The sequence below is a fragment of the Caenorhabditis briggsae genome (assembly GCF_000004555.2).
Source record: "Caenorhabditis briggsae complete genome, chrII, whole genome shotgun sequence".
NCBI classification, from domain to species: Eukaryota; Metazoa; Nematoda; class Chromadorea; order Rhabditida; family Rhabditidae; genus Caenorhabditis; species Caenorhabditis briggsae.
In genome coordinates this window covers 428024-442709 of record NC_013486.2, presented here as the reverse complement: position 1 = coordinate 442709, position 14686 = coordinate 428024, and the positions used below count along the sequence as shown (strand labels likewise).

Sequence of the window (14686 nt, the reverse complement as noted above, 5' to 3'; positions counted from 1 at the left end):
TGTTTTTTGAGCTAAAATATGAGTTTTTGGGTTTGAAAAGGCTGAAAATCCATTAAAAATAATATATGAAAGGTAGAAAATTTGGTTTTTGACACCAAAAAATTGGGTGAAAATTGGGGACAAATGAATGGCACAGTTTTTTTTTTCTTGAAAAAATAACAAAAACTGATTAGTGATAACAGAAAAATTAACAAAAAAATTGAATAAAAAACTGGAAATTCCGGGAAAATCAGTATTTTCTAAAGAAAAAATGGGAGAAAATGGCAATTTTTACGGCAAAATTGACTCAAAAATCCATGATTTTGAGGTCAAAATTAGCCCAAAAACGAGATTTTTACGGTAAAATTAGCCCAAAAACGAGATTTTTACGGTAAAATTAGCTCAAAAATCATGATTTTCTGGTCAAACTGGCTCAAAAATCAAGATTTTCAGGCCAAAATTAGCTCAAAAACAGGACTTTTTACGGTGAAAATGACTCAAAAATGGAGATATTTACAGCAAAATTGAGTCAAACATTAAGATTTTCGGATCAAAATTAGCTCAAAACGAGATTTTTTCACTAAAAATCCGAATTTAAACTCCATTTTCCTCGATTTTCGCCTCTTTCTTCATCTGAATCTTCGCCTTTTTCGCATCCAAACTCTCGCACTTATTTCTCTTCTCAAATTTCACATAATTCTGCGAAATCGGTCGATCCTGTACAAATTCATGTAGTCCTTTGCGGACGTCTTCTGAACTCAATTCAGTCATTCCAGCCAGCTCTCCTATCATATTTTCCATCATTCGACACCTCGTCTGGTAGGTGGCCCACGATTTTTGCAGTCCGGATACGGTAGTTTTCAGTGTGGCGTCGTGGATGTGCCATTGGACGTCTTCTTGCTGAAAATGGGAATTCATAATCGGTTTTTCAAGTTTTTTCTAGCTGAAATAAGGCAAAAATAGTTTCACATTGATGAAAATTGGCCTCAAATTCTTCTAAAACAGCCCAAAATTGGCCAAAATCATTACGAAAATGCGTATTTTCGTACCTTATAACCACAATCGAATAGACACAACGGGGTATCTGAGGAGAGGGTGTAATGAGGACGACTGGGATATTTTGACAGGTCTAGAAGGTCTGAAACCAGCGAAGGCTGCTCATTTCCACGTGCCACTTCTTGGAGTACGGTAACGATGTAGCGAATCATGTGCCAGAGGAATCCGCTGCCGGAGACGGTCAGTTCTACCATTGAGTAGATATCTGGAAGAGGATTTTTAGGATTTTCAGATGTTCAAACTTTCGAAATTGCTGAATTTCAGAATCTTGGAATCTCAGACTTACGAATTTCAAAATTACAGGGTTTCGGATATTCAGAATTTCAGAATTGCGGACTTCCATTTTTGGGAATTTTGGATATTTAGAATTTCAGACTTTCAGATTTTCAGATTTATCAATGTTCGAAATTTCAGAACTTGAGAATTTCGAAAGTTCAGAATTTTAGATTTCAGAATTTTGGATGCCAGACTTTCACAATTTCTGAATTCTCAAATCTTCAGAACTTCAGATTTTGAGATTTTTGAAACTTTTGATTTTCAGAACTCACGAATTTCAGAATTTCAGACTTCCGGACTTTCAAAATTTCAGAAACTCAGAACCTCAGAATATCGGTATCTCAGAATTACAGAATCTCAGAAATTCAGAATCTCAGAATTTCAAAATCTAGGAATTTCGTATTCTCCAAAAAATCAGAAATTCGGATTTTTATGATTTTTCAATCAATTATTCATGTTTTTTGGGCCGATTTTCGTGATTTTCATTCTCAGATCTTCAGAATTCCACCCTTACCATTCTCAGAATGCGTCGAAACCTGCTCCACGGTGACATCGTAGATTTTTCGTGTGTACGACTGCTCCAAACGCATTTTATTCATGTCTATCTGACAGAAATTCGAATAATCGTGCTCACCAATTAGCAGTTTTGCAGCTTCTCGCATTTTCTGAAAAAAAAAACATTTCTTACACTATAAATGACTAAAAATCACCTCCAAATCAAGCCCAGCTTTTGGAAATGAGTATTTATAGGTTCTCCTGTTACAATCAAATCTCGCATTGAATGTTGGCGCCACTGGAGCCCATGCGAACACTCGAATGGTTTTCGGAAGCACTCCATTCAACATTTTTATATAGGGAAGCTCTTCGTCCTTTGATTTATAGCTATTTTTGACGTCTTCAGCCGTTGAATCACTCCAGAAAACGTTGGGATGGTCGGGGCAGGTGGATCTGAGGATTTTATTTTTTTTTTTGAATTTTTCAAATTTTCAAACCTTGCTAGGAACGCTGCGGTTTGCTTAAACGCTGAAACTCCTTTATCCGTTCGTCCGCATCGTGAAAAATCGCATTTTATAGAATCCTCGATGATATGAGTCTTTATTAATGCCTCCATGAGATGCTATAATCATTTTTTACTAAAATTATCTTTTTTTTTCATTGAAAATTACATGTTCCACAGTATTCTGAGTGTTCGGCTGCTGTACAAGTCCATCGTGCTCCCAACCCAGGTAGAAAAATTGTATGGCAATTTTTCGGCGAGGATGTGCGGAGAAATCGAATATTCTTGGCTTTTTAGCTGAAAAACTGTACTTTAAACTGTTAAAAAAATTTTGCCTACCTTCTTTGTTATTTTTTATTTCATAACCCGCTCTTTTTGTGCCCATTTTTGGGAGATTAAATAGCCAAAAATCAAATTGAGAAAAAATTACACAATCGTCCGAGAGGACTATACGGCGCGCGGACTAGGAGTCTCTAAAGAGTTTCCTAGTCCGTGTACTCCTCGAGGACAACTATTTTTTTTTCGTCACATTTTTACCTATTTTCAAGCGAATAAAAAATGGGAAAAACGAGCAAAGTCAAGAAGACAAAAGCTGGCACATCAACCGGAAATGTTCAGTGTAAGAAATTTTGCTAAAAATCCCATTAAAATTCCATTTTTTTCCAGCCCTGCCATTCAACACCGACAAAGGACAGCATATTCTGAAAAATCCGGGCGTTGTGAACGCAATCGTCGAGAAATCAGCATTAAAATCCACAGATACAGTGCTGGAAGTGGGTCCGGGAACAGGAAATTTGACTGTGAAGATGCTGGAAGTGGCTAAGACCGTGATCGCATGTGAAATCGATCCTAGAATGATTGCTGAGGTCAAGAAGAGAGTTATGGGAACGTAAGTAGTTGAAAAATAGCGAAAGTTTGAGCAGAAAGTAAAAAATTTCGAGTTTTTTTGATTTTAAACACTAAAAATTTTTTTTTGAAAAACAATTTTTTTCAGCCCCCTCCAAACCAAACTTCAAGTCAACGGAGGTGATGTCATGAAGCAGGAATGGCCATTTTTTGATGTGTGCGTCGCAAATCTTCCATATCAAATTTCTTCGCCATTCGTACAGAAATTGCTTCTGCACAGACCACTTCCAAGGTGAGAAAATTGGGTTTTTGACTGGAATTTTCGGATTTTTTTGAATTTTTACATGATTTTCCACACATTTTGACCCTTTGAACCCCATTTTTCCTCTAAAAACCCATTTTTCCTGAAGATACGCCGTTCTCATGTTCCAAAAAGAGTTCGCCGACCGTCTGGTGGCTCGTCCGGGCGACAAGGACTACAGTAGACTGTCTGTCAACGTTCAGCTGCTAGCCAAAGTGGAAATGCTGATGAAAGTGAAGCGAACCGAGTTCCGTCCACCGCCAAAAGTCGACTCGGCTGTGGTCCGGATCGCGCCGAAGAATCCACCGCCGCCAGTGAATTTTGTGGTTAGTCTTGGGGGGAAATTTAGGGGTTTGGACCGCTTTTTTGCCTTATTTTGTGCAGAAAATCCATGAAAAACTAAAATCTAAAAATCCGTCTAAAAATCGTCTAAAAAGTCTAAAAATCCGAAAAAATGACTTAAAAATTCATTAAAATCCGACAACATGACTAAAAATTCGATTTTTGAGGCAATTTAAACAAATTTTAGTTGTTTTTTTTTCATTTTTCGTGATTTTTGAGTCATTTTTCATGATTTTCCAATCAAATCCCAATTTTTTCGAATATTTTCCAGGAATGGGAAGGACTCCTCCGTCTATGCTTTATGCGAAAAAACAAGACTCTCCTGGCGATTTTCCGTCTTTCCAACGTGATTGAAGTCATCGAGGATAACTATCGAAAAGTTTGCAGTATGAAGAACAAGGTTTTTTTTAATCAACCGTAAAACTTGTAATAGAAGGGCCCCCCTAACATTCAACTTTGAGCCAATCAATCTAGATTCCTGTCAAAGATATCAAAAAGTTGTCAACTGATAAAATGTGTATCATAATATCGCAAACGTTTTATCAGCTGACACATTTTTGTTATCTCTTATAGGAGTCGAGATAATTGAGCTCAAAATTGACAGTGGGAGGGGGGTGCTTTTATTTCAGGTTTTACGGTATTTTCGCGGCAAAAAACCCAAAAATTCCAACATTTCCAGCCCCTCCCCAAGGATTTCAACATGAAAAAGCTGATCGAGGAGACGTTGACCGCGTCCGGCTACGCTGAAAATCGAGCCCGAAAAATGCGAGTCGAGGACTTTTTGGCACTTCTTCTCGCCTTTAACAAAGCCGATATTCACTTTTTGTCTTGAAATCTTGCCTTTTTTTCGTTTCTTTTTTGTTATATTTTTGCTGATTTTTATCCATTTTTCTCCATATAAAAATTGTTATCAAGTCCTTTTTTTGTAGATTTTTCCCAGGAAAATTTCCAGTTTTTATCTCATTTTTTTGTCAAAAAATGCTCTTTTTTCCAGAACAATTTGATTTTCCCAGATGCTCATTCAGCGAATCCACGTGGCGTGTCGCCTATTCTCCACAGCGTCCACTTCGGCTAGTTTTGAAGTGGGCAAACAATTTTTTTGGGAATTTTCAGAAAAACTTATTCAAAAATACAAAGTGTTAAGCAAAATCCCGAAAAATTGGTTTTCAGTAAAGAAAAATTCAGAAAAATCTTGAAAATCTAGAATTTCCAAGAAAATTTTCAGAAAAATGTTTTAAATATGGATTTTCAGAAAAATCTTGAAAATCTTTCCAAAAAATGTTTGAAAAAATAAGTATTTTCAGAAAAATTGGCTTGAACCAGGCTTAAAATTAAGGCTCCGCCCACTTTTCCCAAAAAAAATCTATCCGAAGAATTGGCCAGATCTCAAAAATTGGAATTTTTCAATAACCTAAAAATTCAAATTTCCCGCCAAATTCAAAATTAAAATTTCCAGAAAACGCCCACCCAACCGCTCACAAAATGCCTTCAATTGGCTGTGATCGGCGCGCCGAACGTCGGAAAATCGCTGCTCACCAACTCGTTAGTCAGATGTCCACTATCCGCGGTTAGCAGTAAAATGGACACGACCACAAGGGTAAGAATTCAAATTTTTCATCAATAGTCGACAAAAAACGCATTTCTCCGAAATTTCCAGAACATCTCCGCGTCGATCTGCACAGACAGTACCCAACTGGTGTTCACCGATTCTCCAGGAGCCGTCAGCACCTCGCACGTTCGTCAGACAATGAAAGGGACCAGCGCGACGAGCGGTGATCGTGTACTTCAAGATCCCGAACGAGCACTTCAGAGGGCTCAACACATCCTGGTGGTTCAGGATTCGACGGCGCCCGGAGCCTACATTCATCATCGAGTACTTCATATGCTGCATAGATATTCTCATGTGCCGAGCACTCTTGTCATGAATAAAATTGATTTGGTGATGCGGAGGACGGATTTGTTACCGTTGGTTGAGGTACGAAGGGTGGCATGGTGGCTCCGGGACGTTTCAGAACCACGACGTTTCAGAACTTTTCTGCATTTTTGTATACTGCTTTTTGTCCACCAAATGAGCATTGCTCATTTCAATTTGTTGTTTTTCTGCTTTTCTATTCGTTCTCATCTACCGTACTCTCCAAATTATATAGAATCATACTCGGAAACTCTAAAAAAATCGAAATTTTCGAAAACGGTGTCATTACTGAACGTATTTTTCTGCGTACTTTTAGACATCGTTTTTTGAAAATTTCGATTTTTTAAATATATTTTTTGAGAGTTTCGGAGTATGACCCTATTATAATTTGGAGAGTACGGTAGATGAGAACGAATAGAAAAGCAGAAAAACAATAAATTGAAATGAACAATGCTCATTTGATGTACAAAAACCACTATGCAAAAATGCAGAAAAGTTCTGAAACGTCATGGTCGGTCCTTTGATGAGATGCTTGGCTTTTCAGATCCTAACCAATGGCCAACTCGCTAATAATCAACAAATCACGACTAAACCCGCTCAAATCGGTCGTCTCGGAACATCCCTCTCCTCGTCGTCACCCAATTCGTCCCACCAACCAACAGACGATAAATGGAAGGCACAGTTTCGAGAGCTCATCCAAAAACCCACCTGGAAATGTAGCTACAACGATACTCGTGCGCTTTTTCGAACGATTTGTGGATGGTCGGGATTCGAACGAGTGTTTTTTGTGAGCTCGTTGAGTGGAGAGGGAATCGACGAGTTGCGGACTCATTTGATGAATATCTCGCCGGATGGAGAGTGGAAAATGGATCAGGGAATGCCGACGGGAGAGGTTTTTAAAACTTTAATTCTTTAAAATTTGAATTCCCGCCTGTTTACAGAGTGCCCAACAACTATGCATCGACTCGATTCGTGCCGCAGTCCTCGACACAACGCCTTCTAACGTGGCATACTCGGTACAAGTACGAATTTCCGAATGGGAAGAGCAAGGAGAGGTTCTTCAAATCGTCGGAGAGATCCGATGCCAGAAGCCACGCGACGGATCATTGGTAATTGGAAAAGGAGGAAAACGGATTTCGGAAATCGGACGAAGAGTCAATGAACACCTTCATTCTCTGTTTCAGCGGCAGCTCTATGCCAGACTCATTGTTACTTGTAATGGAAAATTGATTACTCAGGAGAAATAGGATTTTTTAGATTGATTTTTGTTTTTTTGAGGTTTTTCTTGTTGATTTTGATTTTGTTATTTTTTGCATTTTTCTTGATATTTAGACAATAAACATTATACAAATTGAATTTTTCGATTTTTCGATTTTCGAAGGATTTTCAAGAATTTTAGGATTTTTCAAGTAAAAAATGTTTTTTTTAATTTTTAGGTTTTTTTGAAATTTGAATAAATACCGTACTTCTTCTAATAGAAGCTCAGTCAAACCTTCAGTTTTGAGCTTATATATCTCCGTTGCCGTAAAAGATATCAAAAATTTATATACTGATAAAAGATTGGTAATAATATGAAAAACATTGTATCAGCTGACCAATTTTTGATATCATTCACAGGAATCGAAATAATTGAGCTCAAAGTTTGAGTGTCCTTTTATCAGAATACTGTATTTTTGCTCATTTCGAAGCTCTTGAAAAAAAAGCCATGTGCTAGTTTGATGCGTACTTTCTGGGTACCCTAACTTTGAGCTCAATTATCTCGGTTCCTGTAAGAGATATCAAAAAGTTGTCAATTAGCAAAATATTGTTGAAATTATGATTAACGTTTTATCAGTTAGTCGCTTTTTTATAGCTCTTACATTACTCGAGATAATTGAGCTACGCGGTGGCAACCTCGGTCGCTACCACTGTAATACGCTCCCCTCTGCTTGCGTTTTTGAGCTTATATATCTCAGTTCCAGTAAAAGATATCAAAAATCTGTAAACTGATAAAATATTGGTGATAATATGGCAAACATTTTATCAGTTGACCACTTTTTGATATCTTTCACAGGACTCGAGATAATTGAGCTCAAAGTTAGGATGTCCTTCGATTAGAAAAGGTTGTATTTTTGCTCATTTTGAAGCTCTGGAAAATCTTTATTTCATAGCAGACCCCAATTTTCAATAAAGGCAGGCAACGTGTTCTTAGTATGACTAGAGAGATGTCTCTTATCAAACAAAAACTGTTATCTTTTTTCGTAGGATAATCAATCTTTTGGAGTAGCAGCAGTCCTCTCCTCGTGACAATGAACCGATTGAACCATTTATATCAGATAGGCAATCCATCTTCTGAAGTCTTGATAATACGATTCTTTATCATAGGTATCTTCTTTTTCTTGGAATTAAGGGGAAGCAATGGAAGTTTCGAAATTTATGCATCCTCTGGTTCTAATGAAATGAAGTCTAATTCAAAAAAATGGACCTCAAAATAACCTTCAAGCTTTGAAGTGTACTGATTTTCTAGGTCATTTATCTCGGTTCTTATAAGAGATATCAGAAATTGTTTCACTGATAAAATGTTGATGATATAATGCTGAACATTTTATCAGTTGACGAATTTTTGATATCTTTCATAGAAATGGAGATCATTAATCTCAAAGATGACAGTCTGGGTAGACTTCTATTAGAGGAATAGGGTATTTTTTTGGCTTCAAGTTCTGTAAACCTCTAATAAGGTGTCTCCCTAAAATCATCAATTTTAGGATCATCTCATCTCGATTGCTGTGAGAGATATCAAAAATTTGCTCACTGATAAAGTATTTATCATAACATGAGCAGTATTTTATTAGTTGACTAATTTTTGATATCTTTTACCGAAATGGAGATAATTGAGCTCAACGTTGATTCGCCGCGTATGTCGGCGTAGCCGTCGCCAGCTGAGCGACTCATCTTTGGGCCCGTATATCTCAATTATGTAAAAGATATGAAAAAGTGATTAATTAATAAAATATTGATAATGTTATGCTGAACATATTTTCAGTTGACAAAATTTTGACATCTCTCGAAGGAACCGAAATAATTGAGCTCGAAGTTGATAGTTTGGGTGGGCATCTATTAGAGGGATATTGTTTTTTTGGAGCGTCAATTTTGATCATTCTGAGGTTTTAATTTTTCTAAAAAAACGAATAAATACTTTTCAGCCTATTTCAGATATACTAACACCCAAAGTACAAATTCTCCTTGGGGCTCTACCGAAACTAAGATCTTCTCATATTTTCGCTCTCTCTCTCTCTCCTACGTAACTTGGTAGATCAACAACGTGTGGGACACAGAAAGACAAACAAACAAAAAAAATGTAATGAGAAGAAGAAATAGGGGAAAAAGTGATCTTTAACCCACACTCCCTGACATTGTGTGTACTTTAGAACATTCTGGATCCATACACTGTAGTTTTGTACTGTTTCTTTTAAGAATACCCAAATTCGGAATCTCTTTTAAGGAGGTCCTCAAATCACGACTGGCGTTCGTCCGCCATTGGTCCGCCGTTGGCCTGTTATCTCAAAATTTCCTGTTTCCTCAGATTTTCCATTTATGATTACAAAATAGACAAAATTTCCTTTAATTCAGTTTAAAAACGAGTTTTCTAGCGCTTCTAGAAGTCGAGATATAGCCATTCCAAGTTTAGGAGGCTAGAGACGCCAGACGGCGAGACACGCTGCGTCTCTAACCTCGGAAACTTTAAACGTCTGTATCTCGGCTTCTAGACGACCCAGAATCACGATTTTTGGACAGAAATGTGTAGAATACCATGAGGAACCAGTAGATGCTAAACAAGAAAGTTAGAGACGCAGTGTGTCTCGTCGCCTGCGTCTCTAACCTCGGGCACTTCAAATGTCTGTATTTCGTGTTTCTGGTAGCTGAAGGATTTGTTTTTTTTTTTTGCGAAGTACAATACCATTTTCCCCCAATTCTCGCTGAGAATTCCAAAATTTGTGCTGACTGCCAGTTTCGTTATCACCATCTCCACTTTCCATAATGGATGCTGACACACATCAACAATCAAAGAACCGCCCATCATTTTTTCCCCGACAAACAGCTTGCGCTTTGGTCGACCGTTGTGTGTATGGTGTCGTCGGAGAATGACAGAGATCACACACAATACTATTTTGGAGGCGCAAACCATACAAAACGTGTTCCGAACGATTTGATATTGGAGAGAAGATTAGTAATAAGAGGGGTCTTTTTGGAGGTTGATGATGTCATTGTACGATGTCTTAGAATGTGTAAAACTAGACTGTTAAACGACACCGCAGAAGAAAACCTAGTTTTGAAATTTGGCATCGAGCCAATGTTGGATGCGTCGCGTGTCGGCGGAGCGGTCGCCAGCTTCCTCGTGACTCGAAATCTTTAACTTTGAGCTCACTTATCTCGTTTCCTGTAAAAGATATCAGAAAATGTTGAACTAACAAACTGTTTATGATATTATGACCAACATTTTATCAGTGGACAAGTTTTTTATATCTTTCATAGGAAACAAGATAATTGAGCTCAAAAACGCAAGAAAAGGATATTAAAGGGTTGTTTGGTTTCTGGATTTTCTGGGTTTTTTGGTTTTTCTCATTTTTTGAAAATAAAAATTTTTTCTGCGCAACTCCATTTAGCACCAGAACAATGCTTAATTCCAACTTTGAAACCTATAATAAACGATCATTCTAACTCCAACTCTATTTATCTCGGTTTCTGTAAAAGATATCAGAAATTTGTAAACTGATGAAATACTGATCATAATATCACCTATATTCTTTCAGTTGACACTTTTTTGATATCTTTCACATGAAGCAAGATAAATCGGCTCAAAGTTAGGTAACCCTTACAAGGTTCGAACTATTGTGGCATGCTGTTACGCTCCACCGAGAGCGTTAGAAAATATTTTCTAGGTGGAACAGCAATTTAAAAAAAAGAAATATTGCATTTTTCACAGGCCTAAAACTTTTCTACGTCACTTTCTCAATAGAGCGCAACAGCATACCTCAACAGTTCGAACCCAGTGAGGGCCCCATAACTTTGAGCCAATTTATCTCATTTCCTGTAAAAGATATCAAAAAGTGGTCAACTGATAAAATGTTTATCATAATATAACCAATATTTTGTTAGTTGAAAACTTTTTGATATCTTTCACAGGAACCGAGATAAATTGGCTCAAACTTAAAAAAAATCGAACTTTTAAAAAGTTCAAAAAAGGCTTTGGAAAATGCCATATTCAGGATAATGAGCATTATTCAAAATCCCTAGAAAAATAAAAAAAAACTATCTAGTAAAAAACACAGAACCGAAATAACAAGCTTTTAGATAAATACAGGAAGCCCCGGAAATGAATACTGAGGAAATTAATATAAAAGGATTACATATTTTTTGCAAAAACAACATTTTTTCTCTAGTCAGCCCTATCAGTTTTCTCCCAACCAGCGAAAATTCTTACTAACCCGCCACGTGATAGTAGTGTATGTTTTGTTCACCTCTCTTTTCTCCGCGTCTCCACCTGATTCACATCAAATAGTGCACTCTCTCGCTTCAACGAGATAGTATTAGTCATTGAAGAGACGCAGACTATGCGAGAGGAAGCGCGTGTGCTGTCCTCTAACATCTCTTTTTCTCTCTTCTCTTTTTTTCGGTCTTTTTTTGTGTTGCTACTCTCTCTTCCTCATCCTATGACGCCTGAAGAAACGATTGCAACTCTTTCACATACATCAGAGATTGGTTCACAAATTTTTTTATTTATTTTGCTGCTAATGCATTTTGGTTAAAAAAATTTTTTTTTAAATTCAAATTTGAGTGTCTATAAAAATTGGCAAAGAAAATGCTAATTTTTTTTTGTCGCTTCTCATATAATAATTGCCTTTTTTTTGAATTTTTTCTGAAATTCTGAAATTCTAAAATTTTGAAACTCTGAAACTCTGGAATTCTGGAATTATTTTTTTTAAATCTAGAAATGACTGAAATCCGTATTTTCTGAAATTCGGAAATTTTGAAATTCGGAAAATTTGAAAGCCTGAAATTTCGAAATTCTGTGTCCCTGAATTTCCGAATTTCTGAATTTCTGAATTTCTGAAAATTTGAAAATAAGAAATTCTAAAATTCTGAAATTCAGAAAATTTGAAATTATTTGTTAAAAATCTAGAAATGGCTGAAATCCGAATTATCTGAAATTCTGAAATTTTGAAATTCTGAAAATCTGGAATTCTAAAAACTTCGAAATTCTGAAATTCTAATAGTTTGAAATTCAGAAGTTTTGAAATTCTGAAATTTTGAAAAAAATCAAAAATCTAGAAATGTCTGAAATTGGAATTTTGGAAAATTTGAAATCCTGGAATTATGAAATTCGGTAAAGTTTTGAAATTGCTAAAGTTTTGAAATTCTGAAATTCGAAAAATCACGATTTTCAGTTTTTTTTTTCTAAATTTCTATTTATTTTTCTGGATTTCTTGATTAGGGATTCTTCAAAAGTTCCAGATCCTCTGAACACTCACATTTTTCAAATTCCCCAATTTTCAATTTCCAACTTTTCATATCATTTTTTTCGCCTTTCAAAATCAATCTTTGACCTGATGATGTCAGAGTGTATGTACCCTCCTTTTCCCTTGCAATTCCAAATTTCTGTGACCAACAAAACGAGATGGATAAGATTTGAGTTGTAGATAACATCCCGACCGCCTAGTGTCTGTTCCGTTTAATTAGGATTGGGTGGGAGATAGGAATCAATAGGTGGCTATGACAGAGAACATAATTCTTTGAATATGGTCTAGAAGTTTCCAGGAAGTCAATTCCTATGAATACCGTAAAGCCTGTAATAGAAGAGTCCCAAGTTTGAGCTCAATTATCTCAGTTCCTGTATGAGATATCAAAAATTTGTCAACTGATAAAACGCTTTTGGTAATATGATAAATATTTTATCAGGCGACAAAATTTTGATATCTCTCAAACGAACTGAGTTATTCGAGCTCAAAGTTAGAAGTTAGGGGCCCTGTTTTTCAGCATATTGATTTGATCACAACGTGTGCATTTTTCAATATTTTTTGATAAAACTTTAAAGTTTGAATTTACCGCTTCAAGAGTTTCAAAATGAGTATAAACACGACTATGTTCCTTTGAATTTGAAAATTAACCTTTTAAAGGCACCTGGGGTCCAAAATTTGAAAATCAAGGAAAGTAGGTCATGTTTATACTCATTTTGAAACTCTCAAAGGGATAAATTCAAAAAACAACATAAAAACTCATTGAAATGCCAAAAATATTGTAAACTGGCAAAGTTAAAACATTTTCAAAAAATTATTTTTTTTTAGTAATTTGACCATTAGTCGAAAACTTGGGATTGGAGAAATTTCCAACTATATTTTTCTGTTTTTTCACATTTTTAGCTTCAAAATGAGTCTAAACACGACCCAGTTTTGTTAGCTTTGAGTTTTTGAATTTAAAGGCCCATGGACAATTTTGAGATTTTGAAAAATTCAATTGTCACCAAACTATGTCGTGTTTAGGCTCATTTAAAGCTAAAAACGTTAAGTATACAGAAATTTAAAAATTTTCCAAAATATTGTAAACTGGCAAAGTTTTCAACTCGGTGACAAGATTTTCTGACTGTACTTCTCTAGATTTCTAGCTTTCTGCCCCTAGGATTCCCCGTTTCCTGTCCTTTCTAGTTATTTTTTTCCAAAAAACATGTCTCCAATCTCTCTCCAACCTATCGTTTCGAAAAACAACAAAAAAAAATAGTTGGAGAGACCCCAAAGATCTACCTCGTGGTGTCAACCAATTCTTGTCCTCCTCCTCCCATTTCGCTCGACACGTGACACCTTTTCCCCTTCTCTCTTCTCACCCAAAACACATTTTATCACCCACCTCTCAAGAACAAAATGTGTATCTATTCTATTTGTGTAGTTTTAGTTAATTTGTTGATTTTCTCCTTTTTTCCGGATCATGAGTCCAGAATTTTAATGAAAAACTATGGTTTCCTTGCTATTGGCTTAGCTACCGTAGTACCACTTTTTTGAACATGATTATCTTGGCTGTTGTGATAGATATCAAAAAGCTATCAACTAAGAAAATTTATAAAACTAAATTTCACACATTTTACTAGTTGACAGTTTTCTTGTATCTATTTTACCAATCTAGATAATTATGGTCAAAGTGGCGATAACTGCCCGGATCTTTCAGGAATTATGGGTTCAGAATTTTCAGGACTTATAAGGAGGTTCCCTATCAATGGATTTTCGGATTTTTAAAGAGTGATGGGTTCAGAATCTTATTGAGACTCATCAGGTTTCATCGCTACTGGCTTAGCTACAGTAGTACCTTTTCATTCCGCATCTTTATCTCAGCTTCTGTAATAGATATCAACAAATTGTCCACTAGTAAAATGTGTGAAATTGGATTTTACACACTTTACTAGTTGATAGTTTTTGTAACGATAATGGGAACTCAGATAATTGAGGTTTAGCTGCGCGGTAACTTTGCTCTTCTCTGCTACAGAAATACCACTTCACTCCGAATCTTTATCTCATTTCCTGTAATAGTTATCAAAAAGTTGTCAACTAAAAAAAGTGCAAAATCCCATTTCGCACATTTTACTTGTTGACAATTGTCTTGTATCTGTTTTAGGAACCCAGGAAATTGAGGTTTAGCTAGACGTTCACCATGCTCTCTCCTTTGTACCGTAGTACCCTTTTTCTTTCAACTGAATTATCTCGGTTATTGCGATAGATATAAAAAAATTGTCGACTAGTAAAATGTGTGAAATTGTATTTTACACATTTTACATGTTAACTATTTTTTTTGTATCTAGCCTAGGAACCTAGATAGTTAAAGTCAAAGTTTTAGCTTCAAAATAAGCCCAAACAAGTCATGTTTCAGTGAAATTGAATTTTTCANAAAATTACAAAATAGCCATGTGCCTTTAAATTTAAAAAAAAACTTCATCAAATCGACTCCTGTTTAGACT

At 36.0% G+C, this 14686-nt stretch overlaps 3 protein-coding genes across 3 annotated transcripts; 2 read left to right on the top strand and 1 right to left on the bottom strand.

Annotated features, from left to right (window-relative positions):
• Positions 1-573: 573 nt before the first annotated feature.
• On the bottom strand, positions 574-2693 carry Cbr-tag-124 (the record flags this gene model as incomplete). The annotated part of the gene is made up of 7 exons (XM_002629683.1): positions 574-879; positions 1029-1240; positions 1826-1976; positions 2022-2259; positions 2304-2428; positions 2478-2605; positions 2648-2693. 7 exons carry the CDS (start codon positions 2691-2693, stop codon positions 574-576), a joined length of 1206 nt encoding a protein of 401 aa, XP_002629729.1.
• A 173-nt stretch (positions 2694-2866) lies between these two features.
• Positions 2867-4629, top strand: CBG00961 (the record flags this gene model as incomplete). Its single annotated transcript, XM_002629684.1, has 6 exons — positions 2867-2927; positions 2975-3197; positions 3303-3446; positions 3565-3781; positions 4069-4197; positions 4477-4629. 6 exons carry the CDS (start codon positions 2867-2869, stop codon positions 4627-4629), a joined length of 927 nt encoding a protein of 308 aa, XP_002629730.1.
• A 181-nt stretch (positions 4630-4810) lies between these two features.
• CBG00962 lies at positions 4811-6956 on the top strand (the record flags this gene model as incomplete). Its single annotated transcript, XM_002629685.1, has 5 exons — positions 4811-4879; positions 5254-5394; positions 5455-5772; positions 6254-6601; positions 6651-6956. 5 exons carry the CDS (start codon positions 4811-4813, stop codon positions 6954-6956), a joined length of 1182 nt encoding a protein of 393 aa, XP_002629731.1.
• Between the last annotated feature and the right edge of the window lie 7730 nt (positions 6957-14686).